Here is a 24156-nt window from a genome sequence, read left to right on the forward strand (position 1 = left end):
AGACGGGGAAACAGTGGAAACAGTGACAGACTATTTTTTGGGCTCCAAAATCACTGCAGATGGTGACTGCAGCCATGAAATTAAAAGATGCTTGCTCCTTGGAAGAAAAGCTATGACCAACCTAGACAGCGTATTAAAAAGCAGAGCCATTACTTTCCAACAAAGGTCCATCTAGTCAGAGTTATGGTTTTTCCAGTGGTCACATATGGATGTGAGAGTTGGACTGTGAAGAAGGCTGAGCACCAAAGAATTGATGCTTTTGAACTGTGGTGTTGGAGAAGACTCTTGAGAGTCCCTTGGACTGCAAGGAGATCCAACCAGTCCATCCTAAAGGAAATCAGTCCTGAATATTCATTGGAAGAACTGATGCTGAACCTGAAACTCCAATACTTTGGCCACTTGATGTGAAGAGCTGATTCATTTGAAAAGACCCTGATGCTGGGAAAGATTGAAGGCAGGAGGAGAAGGGGATGACAGAGGATGAGATGGCTGGATGGCATCACTGACTCAATGGACATGAGTTTGAGTAGGCTCCGGGAGTTGGTGATGGACAGGGAGGCCTAGCATGCTGCAGTCCATGGGGTCGCAAAGCGTTGGACACGACTGAGCGACTGAACTGAACTGAGGTCTTAGTTGCGGCACAAGGCGCCTTTGTTGCATCCTGCAGGGTCTCTCACTGCAGCATGCGGACGGTCTAGTTGTGGTGTATGGACTCAGTAGTTCCAGCTGGCACGCTCCTGAGTGCTCGGACTCCAGTGGTGCTATAGGTGGTCTCCGTAGTTGGTCGTGTGGGCTTAGTTGCTCTGGGGGATGTGTAATCTTAGCTCCCTGACCAGGGATTGAGCCCACATCCCCTGCATTGCTGGTGGATTCTTAACCACTGGACCACCAGGGAAGTCCCTATTGGTATAATTTAATAATAGCTATCATTTCAGGCCATTCTCTCTGAAGGGTATATATTATATTAAAATTTAATTCTTATACACACATACCTCGAAGACGTTGTGGGTTTGGTTCCGGACCACTGCAATAAGGTGAATATTACAGTTAATCAAGTAAATTTTTTTGGCTTCCCAGTGCATATAAATGTTATGTTTATACTATGCTGTAGTCTATTAAGTATGCAATAGCACTGTGTCTTAAAATTTTAATGTACAGATCTTAGTTTAAAAATCCTTTATTGCTAAAGAAGGCCAATCACTGACTATGTGGATTTTTCACAAACCTTTGATTTGTAAAAGACGCAGTATCTGTGAAGTGCAATAAAATGAGGTATGCCTGTGATAAGCCTAGCATAGATCACCATTTTATAGGGGAGAAAACTTATGATGAACAAAGGCATTGAAACAGGGTTTTTGTTTTTGTTTTTTCTCTCTTTTGAAGACCCTATTATTTTGAGAAACGCTGGGCTGGATGAAGCACAAGCTGGAATCAAGATTGCCGGGAGAAATATCAATAACCTCAGATATCCAGATGACACCATCCTTAAGGCAGAAAGTGAAGAAGAACTAAAAAGCCTCTTGATGAAAGTGAAAGAGGAGAGTGAAAAAGTTGGCTTAAAGCTCAACATTCAGAAAACTAAGATCATGGCATCTGGTTCCATCACTTCATGGGAAATAGATGGGGAAACAGTGGATTTATTTTATTATTTTAATTATTTTGTGAGTCCAGTAGCCACCCCCTCCCCACCCCCACCCCTGCTTTTTTTTTTTTTCCTGGAAACTGCCTCCCCTTCTCCATCCATATGGCTGTCATGAGGACAGTCATGTTTTGACCAGACCCTATCCCTTGGCCTCTGAGCCTCTTCTCACATAGTTTGTGGGCTCGGAATTATGAGTACCCTGGTTCAGAGTATTTTACTTGTCTAATGGTAACATGTAAAGCTTGGTGAACTGAAAGCTTAGAAACTGTTGGTGGCTGGCACCACAGATGTTGGGCGTAGGCAGTCTGAGACAGAGAGACTGGAAACAGCATTTGCCCCCCACTCCTGTTTTCTGCCCTTCCTTTCTGCAAGCCAGTGTTCGCATAATAACTTCCCTTTCCCCTTCAGTTCCAGCTTGCTATCAGTCACTTGCAGCCGCCCAGAGTCCTAACCTCTGTTAACAGCTGGTTGTCATAATCGCAACAAAAGGAGATCACAGATCTGAGTTGAAAATCACTGATGTATGATGGTTTCACTCAAAGGCCAATTTACATTAGGTCCCCCAAGGAACTAGTTTAGTCTCTTCCTTCCTGACCTCAAACACATCTGAGAAAGAAACCTTGCTAAGTCGCTTCAACCTTACCTATTAAAAATATCTGTGAAAAAATAGTCAAATTCATTCAAACAGCAAATTATCTTGAAAGAAACTGAAAGCTAGTTTTCGTTTGTGGTGGTTAGCCTGCCTGCAGTGTGGGAGACCTGGGCTCGATCCCTGGGTTGGGAAGATCCCCTGAGAAGGGAACGGCTACCCACTCCAGTATTCTTGGGCTTCCCTGGTGGCTCAGTGGTAAAGAACCTGCCTGCCAGTGTAAAAGACATGGGTTGGATCCCTGATCCAGGAAGATCCCAGGTGCCCTGGAGCAACTAAGCCCGTGCACCACAACTGCTGAGCTTGTGCTTTAGAGCCTGGGAACCACAACTACTGAAGCCCAAGTTCCCTGGAGCCTGTGCTCTGCAGTAGGAGAAGCCGCTGTGGTGAGAAGCCCGCATACTGCAATGAAGAACAGCTCCCTCTCACTGCAACTAGAGAAAAGCCCAGGCGGCAACAAAGACCCACCATAGCCAGAGTAAATAAATAAATGAAATTATTTTTAAAAGTTTTTAAAAAGAAGTCAATCATAGTTCCCAGTCTCAACAGTTCATGTCCCACTTAGGAAAGAGAAAAGGAAGATCTTTAGAGCGGATGTTCGTGACGTTGTCTGTTCAAGTGATCAACAAAAGAAAAAGGGTACTATTATGTGTGCATGCTAAGTCACGTCAGTCATGTCTGACTCTTTGCAACCCTATGAACCGTACCCTGCTAGGCTCCTCTGTCCATGAGATTCTCCAGGCAAAGAATACTGGAGTGGGTTGCCATTCCCTTCTCCAGGGGATCTTCCTGACCCAGGGATCAAACCTGCATCTCCTGCCTTGCAGGTGGATTCTTTACTGCTGAGCGACTGGGGAAGCCCACTATTATGTATAGGGAATACTTAAGGGCATCTTGGACCAACCCCAGAGTAGAGAGACTTGGGGTTACCTTGTTCCCTTTGCTACTTCTGACACCACAGTGCATAAGCCTTGGCAGTCTCCAGCAGCAAGTGTTTGGCTATCACAGTCATGTCATAGGCCCCATGAGTGACAACAGAGTTCCTCTCCATGCTGCTTAGAAGTTGGCTATGTGCACCTCTTCAGCCTCAGCACAATTTTAAAACCTCACCCCTGCCATGTTCATAGATTGAATATGGTTCTGTACCATGTGGTCACCTGGACCTTCAGGCTTTACATGGTGAGAGTCTTCTCTGGGGATTTGTGAAAGAAAATATCTCTTACCTAATGAAAAGGATGTCTTAACCCTGCCAAACAATAATTTAAGATATAAAAAACACTGACCGGGGATTGTATTAACATCAGCATGGGAGAGGTTGTCTAGAAAAATATGGAGAGAAACTAAAACGTGGGCTGAGAATGGAGGTGAACATACCAATAATTTCCAACCAGGGTGCATGGGGACTCTGAGTTTGCTTAGAACGTACACCAAAATAATCAAATTTGGTTAAACAAATATTAAGCTAGTTGAGTGATTGAATCGGTCCACAAAAACAATTCTTCACAGACCTAGTTACTGTCCAGAAAGTTTTCTGTCTAACCCAGCTGACCCCCTCTGTTGCTCTCCCCCATTTTTTTTTAAAATAAATGAGCACATGTATTCAATTATGTCCATAAGGTACACTTCATACTCCAGTGCTTTGAGTCCTAAACCTTAGACCTCTTTCTTTGTTTTTTTTTTTTTTTTTTTTTTTTAAATTTACAATACTGTATTGGTTTTGCCATACATTGACATGAATCAACCACGGGTGTACATGCGTTCCCAAACATGAACCCCCCACCCACCTCCCTCCCCATAACGTCTCTCTCCCCCATTTTTAATGCTTTTGTTCATAGAGAATGGCCAACTGCTTCTCTGCCCTCCAATTCCATCTTCTTGACATTCCCCTGTAGGTTCTAGTTTCATCCTTTACTTACTCTTATTTAAATAAAAACCAAATAGAACATGGTCTCCACTGACTTAGCAGATATTTATCAAACTGGTGAAAATTACATTTGAATTTCCCCACATAGGCTTTGGCAGGAATGAAATCTATCTTCTGTAATACTACAGTTTGTAGATTCTTCCATAAAGAGGGATGTTGCCCGTCTGTCATCGAGTTTCACCTCATTCATCCCAGCTCCCCCTGGGTGTGCTTTCTGAGGAGGAGCACCCGCGAATGCATGCTAGGACTATCAGGGGGGGTCCATGAGCTTTTGTGTGTGTGTGCGGGACTGATCTGAAGCAGAATGTCTCTGTGACAATGCTAATAAAACCAGACCCACAGGGGTCTCCAAGCTGAGCGCTGGGCTACATACTGGAGTATGAAAGTAATCCAGGTATTTGAAGGTGTGAAATGAAAGGACTCCATCTCTCAGTGGTTCAAGGCCATGGCTGGGTTGACTAAAAAGGAGGATGGGCCTGTGAGTAGCATAGCCTCCCTCCAGGCACAGCCAGGGTGGGAGACAGGCCTAGCATGTTGGGCCAGGCAAGTTGGGATTAAGCGGTGTGTTTTTCACTTTAAAAAAAAAAAATTCCTTTCAGGTTTCTTTATATCATCTCTAAAATTCAGACATCTGAACAACCCCAGAATGGGTAGAAGGACATGATGGCCAGTGTTTATGACCTTTGGGTGCCCTTTCCTCCCAGGCTCTCTGTGGTCTGAGGTCTGTTTACAGAATTGGACAATGGTAGGAAGGCCTCCAGGTTAAACAATAAACAGGTGGCTCCTTCAGAGCTCAGAATTGTCTTAAATAAGCACATATAAAAAAAAAAAAAAACAAGAAAATACCAAGTTCTGAACCAGTGGGCAGATTACTGCTTCAGAATATTTATGTACTAAATATGCAACCATTTTCTTGAGTTAAAACACTATGACAGTCTTATTATCTGTAGTAATTTTAATAGCAAAGACAGCTGTGGGTGGAAACCAAGTTTTCTGTCAGGCAAAGGAAAAAATGTGAAGTTTTCTAGAATTTGTAGTTGTCTTGAATCACAGAGATTGGAGAGGGGTGGAAAGACCAGAAGTGGAGACATTCATATTTCCTACAATTTTGGACATAAGGAGAAGCAATTTTCTCATCTAATCAGCAAAGATAAGCTTAACTTATGCCTGCATCTCTAAGTCGTTTGTTTAGCCCTGAAAATTTGCTAATGAGCCGTTTTAATAAAGCTTCTCTGGAGTTCTTTCTACTGGAGTATGAAAGTAATCCAGGTATTTGAAGGCATGAAATGGAAGGACTCCATCTCTCAGGGGCTCAGATGGATGTTAAGATCCTGGAGTGCATCCATCCTCTCTATACATTCAGGCCATATGACATAGTTTGGCTGAAATCCAGATGTCCACGGACTCCAGAGTTAGCTTTCTCTTAAGGAAATGCTTACATGAAACTGGACCAGGATACAGCAAAGACCAAGGGAAGAAAGAAAGCTTGAATTACATGACTGCAATATTCTGCAAAATCACACTTCAGCTTCTCCTTGGAGCTGAAAATTCCTCAAGTTTCATCCTGAGAGGCAACCGCGTGAATACTATATTCTCTGTCAATTTCCAACATGATTCCATTTAAGGTTATGGGACAAGGCTGTATGATAAGGCTGTGTGTGGGGGGTGGGCATTTTATGCCCGTGTGTAACATTGTCACTTGGCTTTGCAAAGTCAGAAATTCCCTGCATATCCACTGGAGAGGATAATCCAGCATGTGGCAGGTCAAGTAAATGCCATCCCTTACTCTCTATTCCTGCCTCATTCTTTCTCCCACCCTTTAGTTCACTAAGTTGTAAGTGTCGGAAATCATTCTTGGTGAATAATGCTGGACCACTCTGAAAATTTGTGGCTGAGGGCTGGACCCTCGTCATCGTCACGCACTTTGTCTCGGAGACAGGTAACCCATGGTTACTGAGCTCAGATCAGTTAAGGGGCAGAGAGCCTCCGCTCCTCACTGCTCTATAAAAGGGACCCAGCAAAGGGACCCTACCAGCTTCTAGCTCTCAGCCTGGCTGAGCCTGGGAAGCAAAGCCTGAGACCTCCGGAGCAGGAAGCACCAGCTGCAGAGGCAGGGCCAGCATGGCCCCCACTTTGAAACTTCAGTGTCACTTCATTCTGGTCTGCCTGCTGGCTCTAAGAGGAGAGAGCCGGTACCTGGAGGTGAGCGATTCCCTGGGGCGGACCCACCTCACCTTCCAGCCCTGAGTGTCCAGCCTTGGGGATGGGCAGGCTGCTTCTGCTCTCAGATTATGTCGGGGTTAGCTCTTTCTTCCTCATTCACTGTGCCCCCTCTTTCCCCGGGAATCCCCTAGGTCTTCCTGCCTACTTCTTCCCCCTTTCCCTCTGGCCCCTCGGGGATACCCCGATCTGATGGAAACGGTCTAAACCTTCCCATCTTCTCCGGATCCCCCTGGAGACATTGATCTGCTCACTTGCTTCTCTGTGCCGTGGGCAGGGAGGGTACCCCGCTTCTGATCCCCTCTTCCCCTCCCTGAACTGTTCCGGACTGACTAATTTTCCTGGCCAGCTGCGAGAAGCAGTGGACCACGACCCTTTTCCACACCTCGCCGGTGGCGCCAGTCCGAAGCGGGAGCTGGAGGGGGAGCCGCTGTACCGCCGCGCTCTGCGTGAGTGCGGGCTGCCAGGCTGCCGGCCGTGGGGAGGTGGGGGCTGGCCGGACCCCTGGGAGGGAGCTCGAGGCCCAGATTCCCATCGCGAAGGGTCGAAGGGTCGGTCGAGGAGGTGCCCCTGGGCGAGATGGGGTGACGCTCCGGGAGCCGGGCGCTGAGGCTGGGAGTTGCGGGAGCGGAGAGAGGGCTGCCCCGGGCGGCGCAGCGGGGGCTGCAGCCAACCCCGCTGCCCTCCCCCAGGGTGCGTGGACATGCTGAGCCTCCAGGGCCAGTTCACCTTCACCGCCGACCGGCCGCAGCTACACTGCGCCACATTCTTCATCGCAGAGCCGGAGGAGTTCATCACCATCCACTACGATCTGGTCTCCATCGACTGTCTGAGGGGCGACATCCTGCAGGTGAGGCGCCCCCGGGCCAGGTGGGCAAGGGACGGGTCCCAGCTACCCAGCAGCGAGAGCCGGTAACTAGGCGCTCAGCTGGTGCCGGAGCGGGATCCCCATTCAAAAGGAACCTCCCCTCACTCCCTGAAGGGCTGGTGCCTCCTGCAGTGGTTTAAGTTCCCCTCTGTGAGCTCTCGGTCAGGCACTTGTTGCATCCTGGGGCTGATGAAAAGTGGTACAAGCCCATTTAGCAGGAGCGCTCAGGTCCTTGAGCCCGTGGCCCTGGTTAGAAGGCGACCTCACACGTGTGAGATCTGAGCCCGCCTTGCTCCTGCAGGTCCCTCTCTCTGTGGAATTGTTCCAGGCTCCCAAAGGCTGTCTTCCACGCCTGGGTGACCCGATTTTGGAGCAGAAGGGCACTAGCCACTGGGAGGCATGCTGAAAGGAATCTAGTCTGAGGCAGGGATGAGGTGTGGACAAGTCCTCCAGTCCCATAGCATCCCCACTCGAGTTCCCTGTGAGCCTTAGGGGTCAGCTTGGGATGGTTGCTGGACTTCTCCAGTCCAGTGAAAGTGAACATGATTAAAACTCTTAAGTGGAATTATTTTGGAAACTGTCAAATGCAGTGGAAGAGAACAGATCTGATGAAGGAATTTGTAGCTGGTAATGTTACTAACTCGAACTAGGTTGAACTCATTAAATTGGAGACTTCTGATTTTAAGAATAAAGTCAATAGACTCTGACCTTTTGTCCCGCCAAACTACAAACTTCAACAAGCAAAGGAAAAAACTCCTAATTTGCATACCAGACATTATTGTCTAAGCGTTAAAGTAGTTCTTGACATTTTAATGTGTGATAAGTTTAAAGATGGGGGAAATGGGTATGTATAACCATTGGCAGGTAGGTAAAGTTCTTGCTGCAGTTTGTCCTTTTGCTGTCTATTTTTGAGATATTTTGTTCATATTTTAATGAGGAAAGAGAAAAACTGAAGCCCAGATTATGCTCCTGTGGAATTCTTCTGAAGGTAGGATGTGTGAAAAATAATGACCAATACAAAAATGTATATCATCTGTAGTTTTATTTACCAAGGTGGCTAAAATGATAACGTATAAGAAAGTATTTGGTTCGGACACACTGGAGTTTATAAAGGGGGGGGGGAAGCAATAATTAATTAATTAATTAATCATATGACTTGCAAACAATCCAGTCAAAATATACACAAATAGAAAACAAGTGTGCAGGGGGGTGCAGCCTGTCTATTCCCTACTTATAATTGGAGGTCCATTGCTGGGTAAGCTTTTCCCCCTTTTCAACACATTTATGATTTCAGGAGCTGATGGACGTGATCATCTTTGTGTTTTTGTTGGAAGGTATTTGATGGTTGGATTCTCAAGGGGGAGAAATTCCCCAGTTCCCAGGATCACCCTCTCCCCACCACTGAGAGGTACGTAGATTTCTGTGACAGTGGTCTGAGCAGAAGGAGCATCAGATCCTCCCAGAACGTGGCCATGATCTTCTTCCGGGTCCATGAGACAGGAAATGGATTCACAATAACCGTGAAGACAGAGCCTAACCTCTTTCGTAAGTGGACTTCCTGACTTCTCGGTTAGAAGGCAGGAACTGGGGGGAGAGAGCGTCCATCCTACTTTTCAAAAGTAGTATCATTGCACAGACTTAGGAAATTTGAAGTGAGGAAGGATTTGAATGGAAATTCTTTTGTAATTAGAAATGACCTAAAGGATATTTGTGATTCATTATTATGAAAATCAAATCAGTTTTTAATTCATTTACCAGGCTAAGTAAGATACTAATTTATGGTGGCTAGAATTCTATTTTTCCCCAGTCTTATTTCTGATCTCCTGAGTTACTACAATGCATTCAGTGACAAACTTTAATCCCTCCAGTCATTCCATTGACCTGGATTCAGATATGAAGTCTTTGAGATCCTTAGGTAAATGCTGAAAGACTGGGTATCTGGGATGTGTAGACAGATTTCATGCCTGAGCAGAGGGTTGGGCCGGAGGACCTCAGTGTTGCCTTCTGAGTCTGAACCCATTGCCCTAATTTAGTTCGTTTCTGATGGACACATGAAAAGATGCTATAGAGCTAAATAGCCCAGGCCTAGAACACATTATCTTAATCAGAATGAGTTCATTCATCTATTTATTATTTTTCCCCATTAAGAGAAAAACGTTTGTAAAAAATCAGGTAAAGAAAACATAATCATTTTTGGTTGCACACAATAGTATTAATGTTAACACTTCATGTGATTGAAGAATGGTACCTACCTAATCTGCCAAAATATAATGTACTGACTGATCTCCCAATTTTTATTTTTAAAAAACAAAGTAACTTTTTATGGAAGAAGCACTCAGAAGGGCTGTTTCTGAGGACTGGAAAAGAATAATACTCGAGGACAACTGTTTCTCCTATATCTTGTTTGGCTAGAAATCAGAAATCTTCTAGAATCATCAAGGAATTTCAGTTCACTTTGAAATTAAGTGTGATTAAAAATATAAGAAAGAGGCAAAAGGTAATTCTGACATAGTCTGGTCAGAAACTTTTGTCCAGTAATTGGCCGAAAACAGCACAAACTCTGATGCTTTTAATTTCATAGCTAAAAGAATAAATTTATTGTAAGTCTAGACCTGAGATACAAAAAAATTTTTCAGAAAATTTTGGGAATAAATAAACATTAAAGATTTACCTTTTAGTCAACTTACCACTTAACACCCAGTAAATATTTATCAGATATAAGCCTGGTTTCTGATTTTCTCAGCCTATTTTGTAATGGGTTCAATATTTCTTTACTTTATTATCTAAAAAGTAACATATATCTCCAAGTTCAGTTAATAAAGGTTTCAGACCACCGGGGTTTGAATTCTGGTCTCCTCTTTAAGCCTTGATTCTTCCAGACTTCCAGATTGAACTAAGACCCTAGTTAATGAAGTATTCCTAGAACTTATACCAGCTAGTATTGTTTGGTTGGTTATTAATTTATGTCTTGTGAGCGTTAAAAATAAGGGGACCCCCTGAGATTACAATTAGAAGCCCCTTAGAGCCTAGGGCTTCCTAACAATGTAGATATATCCCTGGTGGTTTTTCTTCCCCAGATCCTTCCCATCTCCAAAATCACCTTTGTGATATGTATTCCCTTCTGGGGCCCAAGCCCCTAGACCATTAACAGAAGCTTAGAATAGGATAAGATAAATTTCCACAAAAGCCCAGCATACAAGATAGTGAAAATGTGATTTTGCTTTTCTATAAAGCCTGCAATATCATCTCCCAGACCCCGAATGGAAGGTTTACTCTGGTCATGCCGCATCAGCATCGCAACTGCAGCTTCTCCATCATTTATCCTGTAGCAATCAAAATATCCGATCTCACCCTGGGACACTTAAATGGTCTGCAGTTAAAGGTGAGTTGCTTATTGCTCCCCAGTCACTTCCTAAGGCCCCAGCAAACTTTTGAGAGCAAAAGTAATCATACAGGGCGAACGTGGATGAACGGGAGCGGCAGGTCCTTCTGTCTGACCGTTCCATCTCACACGAGCCGGCCGTCGCCGCCTGAACACACTCCTCTTCTATTCCTATTATGCTGCAAGCTGCATACCCAGGTGCCCCTTCTGCCTACTTGAATGCTTTTTTCGTGATGTAAGGAATGTTTCCAACTGGCAAAGTCGTGGCATATAATTACAATTGAACTCTCTTGTACTCGCCTCTTTTACAGAAATTCTCTCCTAGCAGAACCTAGTGTGAGTCATCTACACAGCTGTTTTTCTGATTATTGGAATTTTCTTTCGACATGAAGGAAGCGTCTTCATTGACAGAACTGTGTGATGAAGGATGCTAAGTGTAGCAGAAAATGTGAAATTGGATTTTATATTGCAAAATACAGTAAAGTTTTGAAGCTTTTTTTTTTTTTTTTGCACTACATTTCATGCCATACATTTTGCAACAAAACATTAGCTGAGACTCCCCATCTACTTTTCCCCCCATGAACTGCTGTATGGACTTTGCAGTTGTGCTGACCTTGACCACATTTACTTGCACTGGCAGCTCGTTTCCTCTGAGTCACCCTCACCTCCTTTTATGGTCTCATATGCCTAGGTTAAGATAACTGATATATTCATCGGTACTGAAGAAAGTCGTCAAAGAAAATTCCTAATCAGACAGATTTAATAAATGAATAAGACTAGGGCTGAGAAAAGCAGTATGTACAACTTCCTTTAAGCCCTAAACTCATAGGCCAGTGCTTATATTTTTTTAAGTTGAACCTTTGTGGAAGAATAATCCTTTGATAAAGACCGGGATAAGTGGATGTCTCTGGCATAACCTTACTGGCTTGAGACTGTATGTCATTCTTAATGTTTAATATAGAAGTATGGTAGATTGAGAGATCTGCATTTTAGCTATTTTTAGCTATGAGGAGTAATCTTGGTGCTCACCATTTAAAACAGTGTGAAGTCTGCAGTGTTCTAAGTATTTGTTGCTTTACAAAGAAAATTTTTTTAGGGTGCTTACTGTGTGCAAGGCCTTATTCTAAATGCTGGAAATTAGCAATGAACAAAACAGGTCCTGCTCAACAAAACAGGTCCTGCTCACATGGAACTTACATGCTAGGGGATGAGACAGGCAAAAGAATAATATGTTTCAAACAGTGATGAGTACCCTACAGAAAATGAAGCAGAGTGGCGTCAGGCAAATGTGGGAGAGAGAGGGCAGGCAACTACTTGAGCTAAGATGGTCAGGAGAGAAACCTTTTGAAGAGGAGACATTTAAAGTGAGATTTCAGTGATAGGTAAGAAGGAGTTGGCAGCCCCAAGAGTGCTGGGAACAGGGCGACAGTTGTGCAGAGGCTCGGAGGCAGGATGAGCTTCCTGAGCTCCAGAAACAGAAAAAGCAAAGGTAGGGGCCTGTGTTATGGTACAGCAGCAGGGAAACAGGCAGGGCCAGGGTGGAGAGCCCCGCAAGAGTCTATTCTGTGCAGTGGCAAGCCACTGAAGGGGTTCGGGCATAATCCATCTGATCGTGATCTGGTGGGTGAGGGGTGCTGGGATTGCTGGCTTCATGACCAAATTAAATCACAGAGCCCATGATGGGAAGGAGAGGATTGCGCTTGTTATTCTGGCTTCCATGAATGATGATGGATGAGCTGTAGCAGCCCGAGTGGTACAGGAGTGCACCTAAAAGGCCATCGTCATAGTCTAGGCAAGAGGTGAGAGCAACTTAGTCCAGGGAGGTGGAACCTCCACAGAGAAATCTAGAGGTCCCTGCACAACCCAGCTCCTGCCATTGTTTACTGAGGATAGCTGAGAGGTTTGGGAAGAGGACAGAAAAGTCACCAAATGCCGGGGAGTGTGTGCTCCTCACCTCTTTGTTTCTGGGTTTTGTTCTCTTCATTTTTTTTGTTTGTTGTTGTTGTTGGCTGCCCCACACAGCATTTGGGGTCCTAGCTCCCTGACCAGGGATTGAATCCACGCCCCTTGCATTGGAAGCATGGAGTCTTAACCACTGGGTCACCAGGGAAATCTCTATTGCCCTCATTTTAGTTTCTATTTCTTCCCAACTTCCTATTTCCCTTTTCTCTCTCCTGAGTCTGCCTTTTGCCCTTCACCTCCTCCTGTGAAATTTGGAACCTATAGAACCAGCTGGAATGTTTAGTCTTAAGTCATGTTCTCCGTGGACACCCTCTACTCAAGGGAAAGGCAATTGCATTCTTTTCCCTTTATTTCCCTTTACTTTTCATACGAGAACATGAGCCCTGTACACAGTGGGGCTGACTAAGCCTGTATTTTATGGTTTGATGAAATGTGTAAAATGCATAGAACAGAGCACATAGTGGGTGCTTTAAATATGTGTACCTCCCACCACCACTTGCTTCCTTTCACTGGACAAATAGATGCTGTTATATAATTTTCTATTTGTTGCTTAGTTCCAGTTACATTTCAATATCTTCCTAATGTTGGACTGTGTGTGTTTATGCACGTGTGTATTCAGCACTCTCTGTTTTAGATTTTGGTTCCTATGTTGTATGGTCTATCTGGTTAACTTCTAAGCATCTTGCCACACTCAGCTAGGTCTCTTGACTGTACCTCAATGGAGAAGAGGATCACAGGCAAACTGGTGGTGTAATTTGTGGGGGACAGCACAAAAGGAAAACACAAGGACTTTATTTTTAAATTATTAAGATTTCAGGATAGTGACAACAGAGCATTAAGCCAAGCTCTAGGCCTTGTAAGTGCGAGCCCTGTGGATGTGGGCCTTGTGATCACGAGGCCAGCCCTGATCACAGGAGGGGGCGGAGAGGCGCGGCTTTGTTTGCCTGGGAAACTGAAGCCCAGGAAGTTCTCTAGACGAGACAGAGTGGAATAGATGAAGGGAAGTAGAAAAAGGTGGTTACGGTGGATCACACAGAGTTTTAGACTAGATAATTATTTTGAATAGCTTGAAATAAATTTACTTTAGTTGGATGGAGAAAGTTGATGGTAACTCTAGCTAATTTGAGCCCAAATGAGGGTTTTGTTTTTTTTCTTTAATATTCTTATAACTAATCTAAATCCTTATCAGTAGAAAGGGTAAGAATTGTCTCCATAGCAAAAAAAAAAAGTCTTTTATAAAGAAGAGGAAAAGAGGTAAGTTGAAGGAAAAAACTGATATGGAAGTCCTATTTATAAAAACGCTGACTGCATGCTTTAAGAAATTCAAATAATTTCAATATGTATGTCCAAAGGATTTAAAAATCAAACCACTTTTAGATGCAATTTTTATATACCGTATATGGAGTTTAAAGATTCTGATTTCATCATTTTAGTCCTTGCACTTGTAAAAAAAAATGTTTTTTTAAATGCACACACATTTAAAAAAATGATTACTTAACCAATTTAGAAAAGCAATTCCTTTTTTTTCTTTAAAAAGTCTTAATTTCTGGAGTCTTGGATGTTAAATGGCACTTCCAGGATGTCTGGGCCTAAAGGAGTGAATTCACTAATCTGCCATTGGTTTGACTTCGGTAGGTGATTTAAATACGTCTTCCTCTGCCGCTTTGTTCTCTTAGAAGTCCTCCGCAGGCTGTGGGGGAATAGGAGACTTTGTGGAGCTGCTGGGAGGAACTGGTTTGGACCCTTCCAAGATGCTGCTTTTAGCTGATCTCTGCTACCCTTTACGTGGCCCAGGTAAGATGGTTCTTTGATTTTTATTTATGTGCCTATGAAGTTTTACCCTGATGCTGGGAAAGACTGAGGGCATGAGTTCCAGCGAACGCCAGGAGACAGTGAAGGACAGGGAAGCCTGGGGTACTGCAGTCTGGTGGGGTCGTAGAGAGTGACTGAACAACAAGATTTCATCCTTGAATAAAACACTTCAAATTATTTATAAGTGAAAGGGCAAGTTCCACCAAAAAAAGTTTGATTTTGCACATTGAACCAATGTGAGGATTTTGCATTTGAGCCTATACACAGCATCAAGGATGCATGACCGTAATATCTGACATTGGGAGAGAAACTCATGCAGTAATAAACTTGCATGTTTGAGGTTGGCCTTAGGTAAAACTCTGAAAATGCCATAGAACCGTGCTTGTTCTATCTGACATTGGGAGAGAAACTCGTGCAGTAATAAACTTGCATGTTTGAGGTTGGCCGTAGGTAAAACTCTGAAAATGCCATAGAACCGTGCTTGTTCTATCTGACATTGGGAGAGAAACTCGTGCAGTAATAAACTTGCATGTTTGAGGTTGGCCGTAGGTAAAACTCTGAAAATGCCATAGAACCGTGCTTGTTCTACCTTTTTCAAAGTCCCTGCTTTCATCCTCTTGAGACTAAAGAGTCTGAAAACCATGGTTCATATAGTGTATGTATCATCAGTTAGATATTACTTTATCATTGTGGTGTTACTAAGTCATTTTACCATATATATGTATATGTGTATTACTCGTAGTAAGTACATCAAAAGATGATTCACTTTATTAGAAATTCCCAGAACTGCTCGAATGTCCCCAAGTTCTAACAGCAAAACCAGCCTCTGGAAGACTGCTGCCAAGAGAGGCAAATTCTGAAATCTAAAAGTGGTCGCTGGTAGTAAAAGACCGGGTTAGCTCATGCTGCAGCGCCAAACAGAATCAGGTCTTCTTTACTATGAATCAGTGAGGAGTTTCCATTTGATCAGGCTCAGGTGGGGTGGGGCGAAGGTGGAATTGCTGACTCATGACCAAATTAATTAATGAAGTCCAAGTGAGGAGAGAGAGGGTTAGGTGAAACCTTTCTATAAAGGTCTCCCATTTCTGTCCTTCAGATGCAGGAACCAGAGATTATTGATTAAGAGACAAAAGTCAAAGAGAAGAGCAATCTTTCATCCCTTATCATAGCCCCCTTCCTGTCTTGTAAGCACACATCACACACCAACTAAATAATGAAACTGCAAATCAGACCTCCTTTTGATCAGCTGTTACCTGTTTTAATTAAACCCAGATCTGCCCACCAGTATTTTCACTCTGAGCTAATGCTGGGATCTTAAGCAAAAACTCTGGAATAGAATTAATATACATAGATAAAGGGAAAATATTTCTAAAAACTCACTTTTCTAAAAATCTGGGGCTAGTTTATGCTAATTTACACTTGAGCCTGGTTTAAACCAGTGGCTTCTCTCCGTTTGCGTTCTCAAAGGCACTGGATCCTTCCATGCTGATGGAGGGCACCTGTGAGGAGATGTGGTTGAGCTGGATGAAAAGATCGGATTAAGAACTGATCTAACACTCATCCCTTAAAAGTTAGATCATTGAAGCTATAGTAATTTTGGTGCATGAATTATATAATTTGGTTTAGGTAAACGTGTGTGTGTGTGTGTGTGTCTGTCTGTCTGTCTGTTAGTCCGACTCTTTGTGACCCCATGGACTGTAGTCCGTCAGGCTCCTCTGTCCATGAAATTCTCCAGGCAAGAATACTAGAGTGGGTTGCCATTTCCTTCCCCAAAAGGGAGGGATCAAGGCCAAATATTTTGCCTGTTTTATCTAAATGATTGAAACCAGTCTTACGATAATTTGAAGGCTTAAATTATCTGACTCATTGGTTCATTTTAGACTTCACTTTTCTCTTTCATTCATCATGTTTTCATGAGCCCCTCCTAAATTGTTCATACAATGAACTCTTAGGTATCTTGCCCTTTAGATTGAATTAGTCAAATAATAAATAAATGATATGCACATTAACTAAAGGAAATAAGGCGCATTATGTAGATTAAAGTTCAGAGTAAGATCAGAAAAGAATGACCTTCCCAATCATTTAAAGAAAATTAACTTTGGACCTCGTCATAGAACCTAGACTCCCTGGTGCCTATATTAAAATAATTACAGGATTTATATTTTATTATCTCTCCAAATTGACTTTTACCTAAATAACTCTATCTGGCTGTTTTACTTCATTTAAACCCAGGTGCATGTTTTTGAAGTAGCTGTTATACAAGGATAATAATATTTCTCAGAATTTAGTCCTTATAGAGACAAAGAGGTGAAAAAGATTGAGAAAGTTAAAATAGCAGGAAGAATTATTGTAGGGTAGATAAATCTTGCCTCAGGAACCAGCTTGAGGTTGAAATAAAGTAAAAATAATTTTTAATAATTAATAATTACTGAGTTTCACAGAACAGAAACTCATGTAGGTACAAACAGTTGGTTGCCAGAAGGGAAGGGAGTGGGAAATGAAAAGAAAAAAAGGTAATTCTGTGAGGTAGTGAATGTTAATTAGCTTGATTGTAATGTTCATTCCACAATGTGTATTTATATAAAAGCATCATGTTGTACACCTTAAATACATACAATTTCTGTCAGCTATACCTCAACAAAGCTGAAAAAAAATTTAACCCCCTCCATTATTCTTGCCTGGAAAATCCCATGGACAGAGGAGCCAGGCAAGGATCGCAAAGTCATTCCATGTAAGAAATACAGGAAAACATTTTAGAAAAAGTACAGGTGAACAATAGAACAAAAATTAGTACATTTAGTGTATGTCTCGGAGAAGGCAATGGCACCCCACTCCAGTACTCTTGCCTGGAAAATCCCATGGACGGAGGAGCCTGGTAGGCTGCACTCCACGGGGTCTCAAAGAGTCAGACTTCACTGAGTGACTTCACTTTCACTTTTCACTTTCATGCATTGGAGAAGGAAATGGCAACCCACTCCAGTGTTCTTGCCTGGAGAATCCCAGGGACGGGGAGCCTGGTGGGCTGCCATCTATGGGGTTGCACAGAGTTGGACACAACTTGCGCGACTTAGCAGCAGCAGTGTATGTCTAAACCATGCAAATGCTATTTTTATTTATATGTAAAACAGAATCATTATCTAGGCTAGAAAACAATAAACAGGTGATATTTTTGGTCTACAGAACTGTCTGGCAGTACAGTCCATCCTTTAGCTCTGACCAGTAAATGCCACGTGCACCCCCAAATAGAAGGGAAAAAACAGCCTCTGCAAATTTCCAACCTGTCCCAAGGGGGAAGCACTATCCCCCCACTGAGAATACACTAGAGGAAAGGTGCGGCAGGGACAGACGCTTGCTTTCCTCTGCCTTCACCACCACGCCTTGGAGGTAGGAGAACATAAAAAGCACAAGGAGATATTGTCTTACTTCTTTATAGTTAGTTTTATATGACAGTGTTCTTGCACGTGAGGAGAAAGGCTGAGTTCAGTTTTACTACTCAACAGTTACACAGCTGACTCTTGAACAGCACGGGTTTGAACTTCTCAGGTCCACTTACACAAGCGTACACCACCCTGGGTTGATTGAACCCGGGGATGTGGAACCTCCGATCTGGAGGAACTATGGATGTGGAGGACAGATGATAAATTATATGCAGATTTTCACCTGTGGGGAGGGTCCTCGGCCCTAACATGCAGGTTGTTCATGGATCAGCTGTATGTTATAACGAAAATGAAAACAAAACCGTTTCACTTGATGGCAGATGCTTGGTTTGAGTACGTGAGAGGAAGCTACGTTTCCTTGCTTCGCCCTGTTTGAATGATCTTGTGGACAGAAATGGCTTGGCTCTGTGGTTTCTAACCTACTGGGAAACTTACTTTTTCCGTGAATTATAGCCCAGATGAAAGTTGGCTGTGACCACACGGTGCTGCGCATGGTCTCCAGTGGAAAACATATAAATCGTGTGACTTTTGAGTATCGTCAGCTGGAACCATATGAGCTGGAAAACCCGAATGGAAACAGTATCCAGGAATTCTGTTTGTCTACCCTTTGAATAAACAAGTCAATGATTTCCATGCTGCTAGCTAAGGGAGTTTTTAATGGCTATTATATATGATTTTGATGAGCAGCTAGTTAATAACCTTTCATACCAGTCATTATTCCCAACTTTGAACACATTTCACACATACTAGTTTTTGTACCTTGCTTCTGTTTTCATTTGTTATATAAATGACCATATGGCAGAAAATAAGCCCGTCTCCCTTGGTAGAAAAACAGTTTCCTGTAATTCTTTTATATGCCTTCAACCTGAACTGGTAAGACAAGTGCAAAGAAATGTGCAATAAAAACTTGTATCACAAGGGAAAATACTACAAAGAAATAAAAATGATGGTGTTATCAGTTTTATAACAGAAAATGCATGTCTGTGTATACCAAAGTAGTAGCATTTGTTTATTTTCTGCTTATTCTGTTTATAGTAGAGAATAGTTGTAGCTAGTATTATTTATTGATTTGTAACAGCTTGTTTTTAACAAACATTTGTAGTATGGATAACATTTTGCAATCGTAAATACAAGCATGAATAAACATACTCAGAATGTTGGCACCTCAGCATCCTGCTTTGTTTACCTGAGTAGTTACTTACCTTACTACCATCAGAAAATAATGTTCTCAGGTGAGAACCAAATGCTGAACTAAATCATTTTAGACTTCTTAGAGCTCAGAGAGCTCTGGGTTGGTAAGTAGAATTATTAGGTGCAAAAGGTAAAATTTCAGCATTTGCACAAACAACACTGACTGGTCATGATAGGGAAACAGGATGTGGGGATCACTTTCCCACTCTTTTCCAAGAAAACTGAGAATACATGTCTTGGCCACAGTGAAGAGTGTACTTTTCAACAAGGTCAACAAAGGCCTTAAGCAGAAATCTGAGTACGTTTTTGGTACCGAAGATGGTTTATCGTTGACTGAGGCTTGTCCACAATCAGCTTGAGACCAAGCATGTGGGCCTGTAAAAAGACACCTTGAGGTCCGAAATAAAGTCTTGAGAAACAAAGGAAATACTCCAGAGTGAACAAGTCCTCTTTGGATTAATGGAAGAACACTGCAAACTGTGCCATAACTAATGGCTTGATTCCGGGTCCCCAAACATATTTAATATAAAGTTAATTTTATAATAGAATGTACTGGAATCCCATATACTGGGATTGTTAATGAAATCTGGCAACCTGGCAGAAAGAAAAGTAGTGACTGAAAATAGTGACCCAGGTTTGAGCCTAAATTTTGTCTCAGTAGATATTCTGGAAATAGCAAATGGATGAATAAATGCCTAAATGGATAGATGGATAAATGCTGGGATGAATGAATAAATGTCTAAACAGAGGGCTATATAATTCCCAATTAGTTATGTAAGATACTGGGTTTCTTATTTTATAGAAAATAAATTCCATGGAGTTGAACCCTTTTATCTTTTTCGCAGTCCCTCTAGCGGCCTAAGAATTAATGCAGTTGCTTATATCACCATCAGAAGTTTCTGGCTCTTAACACTCATGATCCCTTTAGACTCAGCAGGGAAAATAAATGGTCCGTGGTCAGGAGGCAAGTGTTTTTATCACGGAAGTGGGACAGGTTGTTTCTGTCCCTGAGGGACATCTTGCGAACTACTTAGCCTCTCTGCACTAACGTGGGCGGGACTGTGGTCCCTGAGGTCTCTTCAAATCTTGACACTGCAGTCATTTAGTTGTGACATGTGACTTCAGAGCTTGTTACTGCATATTAGAGTCCACTCTTTGAGAGGACTGTCACTCCAGTGAACAGTCTGGGACTTTTCCTTTGGATAACCATGATTTAGTCTTCATTCCAAAAGGATGGGATGGCTTTCTAGAAACAAAATTGCAGATGAGCTCTCAGGGGAGGGGGAAAAAAAGTGCAAATCTTCACCTGCATTGCCATTAAGAAAGTAATATGTTATGTGAAATTCTGGCCAAATTTGACTTTCTAAATAAAAAAGGCCGTATGCATAGTGGCTAAGGTTATCAACTCTAGAGCCAGACCTCTTTGAATCCCAGCCCTGCCACTTGCTTGAGCAAGTCATTCATAAGTCTCTATTGCTCAATTTTAAATCCATAAAATTGGGTAAATATATATATATATATGTAGCTCTAGCGCTGTGTCTTGTACATGTTAACTGTCATTTTTATTATTAATTCTCAATTGTAAGCAAATACGCTGTCCCAGTTCCTCCATATTCTCAGTGGGGCATTTGCTTTATGCTCTGAAGGGCATGTGCTGATTCAGTTGTCTTGCTTAATCCCAGGACACTTGTCAGGAAGTTAGGATTAGTTAGGGCTGTTTTCTGGGACCAAGAAGCAGAGTAAAGTTACTGATAACATTTGAGGGTGGATGATGGCAGGTCTTACCAGTTTCCCCCGTGCCTCCCCTTCCAGCTGACCCTGTCTGTAGGCCCTGAATGGCGGTAGCACCAATGCTGACCTCAAATAGGAGGAACTGGCATAGCTGTTGTCCACCACGCTGGTTCAGAAGGAGTCAGGTCACATGTGGCCTGCCTCGACTCCCTACCATCGTGCCCAGGCCGCATCTCTATAATCTTCCTAGCTCTTGTCTATTTCATCCTGGCTCTTGTCTGACTCTAATCTTATCCTCCACTCCAAACCGCACATCTCCTAAATACTAAATGGGTCACTCTGGCTCTACTACTGACTAAGGAAATTCCAGACTCCTGCTGCCTCTGTGTCTGAAATTCTGAATGGTTTGCTCATGGCTTTTGTGTCACTGTGCACACCCCACCCTCTAGACCCTTCTCTGTCTCCTCTGCTTCCTCTGCCTCTGTCTTCCAGCCCATTACGTGTGGGATACATTGGTCTGGCTATGATGCTGGACTTGCTCCCAGTATCTGAAGGATTATGTCTTCTTCTTCTCCAAACTCTGCCTGGCACTGCTATTTTCACTTACGAGAATAGGGCAGAAATGTGCTTTGTTCACCATGTTATATTTCTACCTCCTGAGTATGCAGCTAGACTACATTTTCTAACCTCCCTTACAGTTAGATTTGGTTCTGTGACTGAAGTTTGACTGAAGGAGTGCGGGTCAAATGATGTCCAACCCTCATGTAATCCTCCATACCTTCTTTCTCTTCCCCTATCTATTGGCAAGATACTTAAGTTATAAGAGAGGACTCCAAGGCCATGCAGGAAGACAGAGTCAAAAGATGCAAGGAGCCTGGATCCTAGAATGATCTCATGGAAGGCTGCCTGTTGACCAGGAATTGGATTTTATGTGGATCTTGGCAACAAAAGTCTGTATAGTCAAAGCTATGATTTTTCTAGTAGTCATGTATGGATGTGAGAGTTAGACCATAAAGAAGGCTGAGTGCCAAAGAATTGATGCTTTAGAACTGTGGTGTTGGAGAAGACTCTTGAGAGTCCCTTGGATAGCAAGGAGATCAAACCAGTCAGTTCTAAAGGAAATAAATCCTGAATATTCATTGAAAGGACTGATGCCGAAGCTGAAGCTTCAGTAGTTTGGCCACCTAATGCAAAGAGCTGACTCATTAGAAAAGACCCTGATGCTGGGAAAGATTGAAGAGAGGAGGAGAAGGGGATGACAGAGGATGAGATGGTTGGATGGTATCACCGACTCAATGGACCTGAGTTTAAGCAAGCTCTTGGAGATGGTGATGGATAGGGAGGCTGGGCTTGCTGCAGTTCATGGGGTTGCAAAGAGTCTGACATGACTGAGCCACTAAACAGCAACAAGGAGTAAAAAAATATTTTTTTGGTTTAGCTGCTGAAATGGTGATGATGATGATTTTGGTACAGCATTGAATGTGACCGTGGGCCTGTCTAAATCCAGTTCTCAGCTGTTCTCTAATTTCTCTGGTTTTGCTGCAACTGTCCAGATAGTCCCGATCTGATTGTCTTCCAAAGAAACATACCTCAAATGCGCATCTTTCATCTCACGAACACTGGACTTGTACTGATATCGTTGCATTCAACTTTCCCATCTGTCTTAAAAAATCTTCTAAGAACAAACGATTTTTAGATCAGACTTCTTTGAAAACTGGCTAGTAACTATAGATCATCTCCCAGAAAAAAATAAAAGGAAAGCCTGTATACACAAGACCAGCTCCAAATTTCTAAGAATTCACAAATCCCTGAAGCCCATAAAGGCTTCAAAATAAAAATCCCTGCTCTAGGAGAAAATAATGGGTAAAAATAAATTCTATGCCAGTCTTCTGAAACCGCACTGCCGTCTCTTAAATATTAGTTTAAAACATTCTTTGCTTCATTTGGCAGCAAAGTAAGTCCGTGAGAGCAACTTAATGTTTCTGGTTTTATATTTAAATATTTAACTTTGCCTTTTACTCCATGGGTTTTTCTGCCCTGCTTTGTAGTTTTTTTCTCAGGGAGGAAATATATCTGACATGGGACAAACTTTTGTGACAAAGATTAATCCAGATCTCTCCCAGCTTCAAACTTTCCTTTCTTGCCTTTTTAATAGAGTGGCAACATTATCAGGACCTTCACTCATGATTCAGTGGTAAAGAATCTGCCTGCCAATGCAGGGGACTCGGGTTCGATCCCTGCGTCAGAAATATCCTTGGAGAAGGAAATGGCAACCCATTCCAGTATTCTTGCCTGGAAAATCTCATGGACAGAGGAGCCTGACGGGCTACTGTTCATGGGGTTGCAAAAGAGTTGGATACGATTTAGTGACTAAACAACAAGGGCAATATTATAAAAGTTGGCCGGCAAAGTAGAATCTTCATGGACCAAAAATAAAAATTTGATGCATAGGATTTACTTGAAGGTGGTTTCCATGTGTGCTTCCCAGACCTGATAGAGAGTTGTGGATAAGGGCTCTTATTAGGGGGTAATCACATGAAATTATATCTGAAAACACTTATCTCAGTGCTGTGGGGTATTTCAGAAGAAACACTTTTGTATGCTGAAATAAGTGAACTGAATGGCCTGTTCTAATAGGTCATTTGTAATGATCACCGTCCATTTTCCTCTTTGCATTTAAAAGTACTTTCTTCATGTGTTAAGACAAATTATGTAGAGAAAGAAGCAGAGAAGCAAGGGGAAAAATATGGGTAAGAGAAAGAAGGCTTGATTAGAGGATTTGAAAATATGAAAATCGAGGTCTCCAAATTGGACTCAGGGTTTTGCTCTTGGTTACAACAGTGTACTCAATCCCTCTGTGCTGAAAAATTGAAAATGTGAAGTGTTTTGTGCTTTATGGAAAAGACATTATCAATACTAGGTCATACAGCTGTGTGAGTTGAACAGAACCATGGTCTTTGTAACTAGATGAGTTATCAGACATTTGGGTTTCCTAGTAAGAAGAAGGACTCCCTACTCCACAACTCCCTCTCTTCTCCAGTTTTCTGAAGTATAAAAAATGGATCCTGTTCTGTTAGTGATTGAGAGGTAATCAACCCAGTCAAGCCAAGCAAAGTAGATGGCTACCCATGTGGTGTGATTTGAGGGACAGTGAAAGACCTACTTTATGGAAAACATCACCAAAATTCACACCTTCATAATCCTTGTTCTTTTTTTCCCCTTAAGATGTATTTTTATAATAATTAAGCAAGTAGTTTGTGAGTACTTAATTGTATTAAAACATTCAAACCATACAGAAGTAACTAGTTAGTGAAGTGACCTCATCAGTAATTAATTTA

The 24156-nt window shown here is 42.5% G+C and overlaps 1 protein-coding gene across 1 annotated transcript; it reads left to right on the top strand.

The window, feature by feature from the left end:
• Positions 1-4733: 4733 nt before the first annotated feature.
• Positions 4734-19059, top strand: CRHBP (corticotropin releasing hormone binding protein). Its single transcript, XM_069595348.1, has 7 exons — positions 4734-6417; positions 6785-6884; positions 7128-7285; positions 8638-8848; positions 10537-10685; positions 14324-14441; positions 18350-19059. Exons 1-7 carry the CDS (start codon positions 6337-6339, stop codon positions 18505-18507), a joined length of 975 nt encoding a protein of 324 aa, XP_069451449.1. The 5' UTR covers positions 4734-6336; the 3' UTR covers positions 18508-19059.
• Positions 19060-24156: the final 5097 nt, after the last annotated feature.

The sequence above is a fragment of the Ovis canadensis genome, chromosome 7 (assembly GCF_042477335.2).
Source record: "Ovis canadensis isolate MfBH-ARS-UI-01 breed Bighorn chromosome 7, ARS-UI_OviCan_v2, whole genome shotgun sequence".
Classification (NCBI taxonomy): Eukaryota; Metazoa; Chordata; class Mammalia; order Artiodactyla; family Bovidae; genus Ovis; species Ovis canadensis.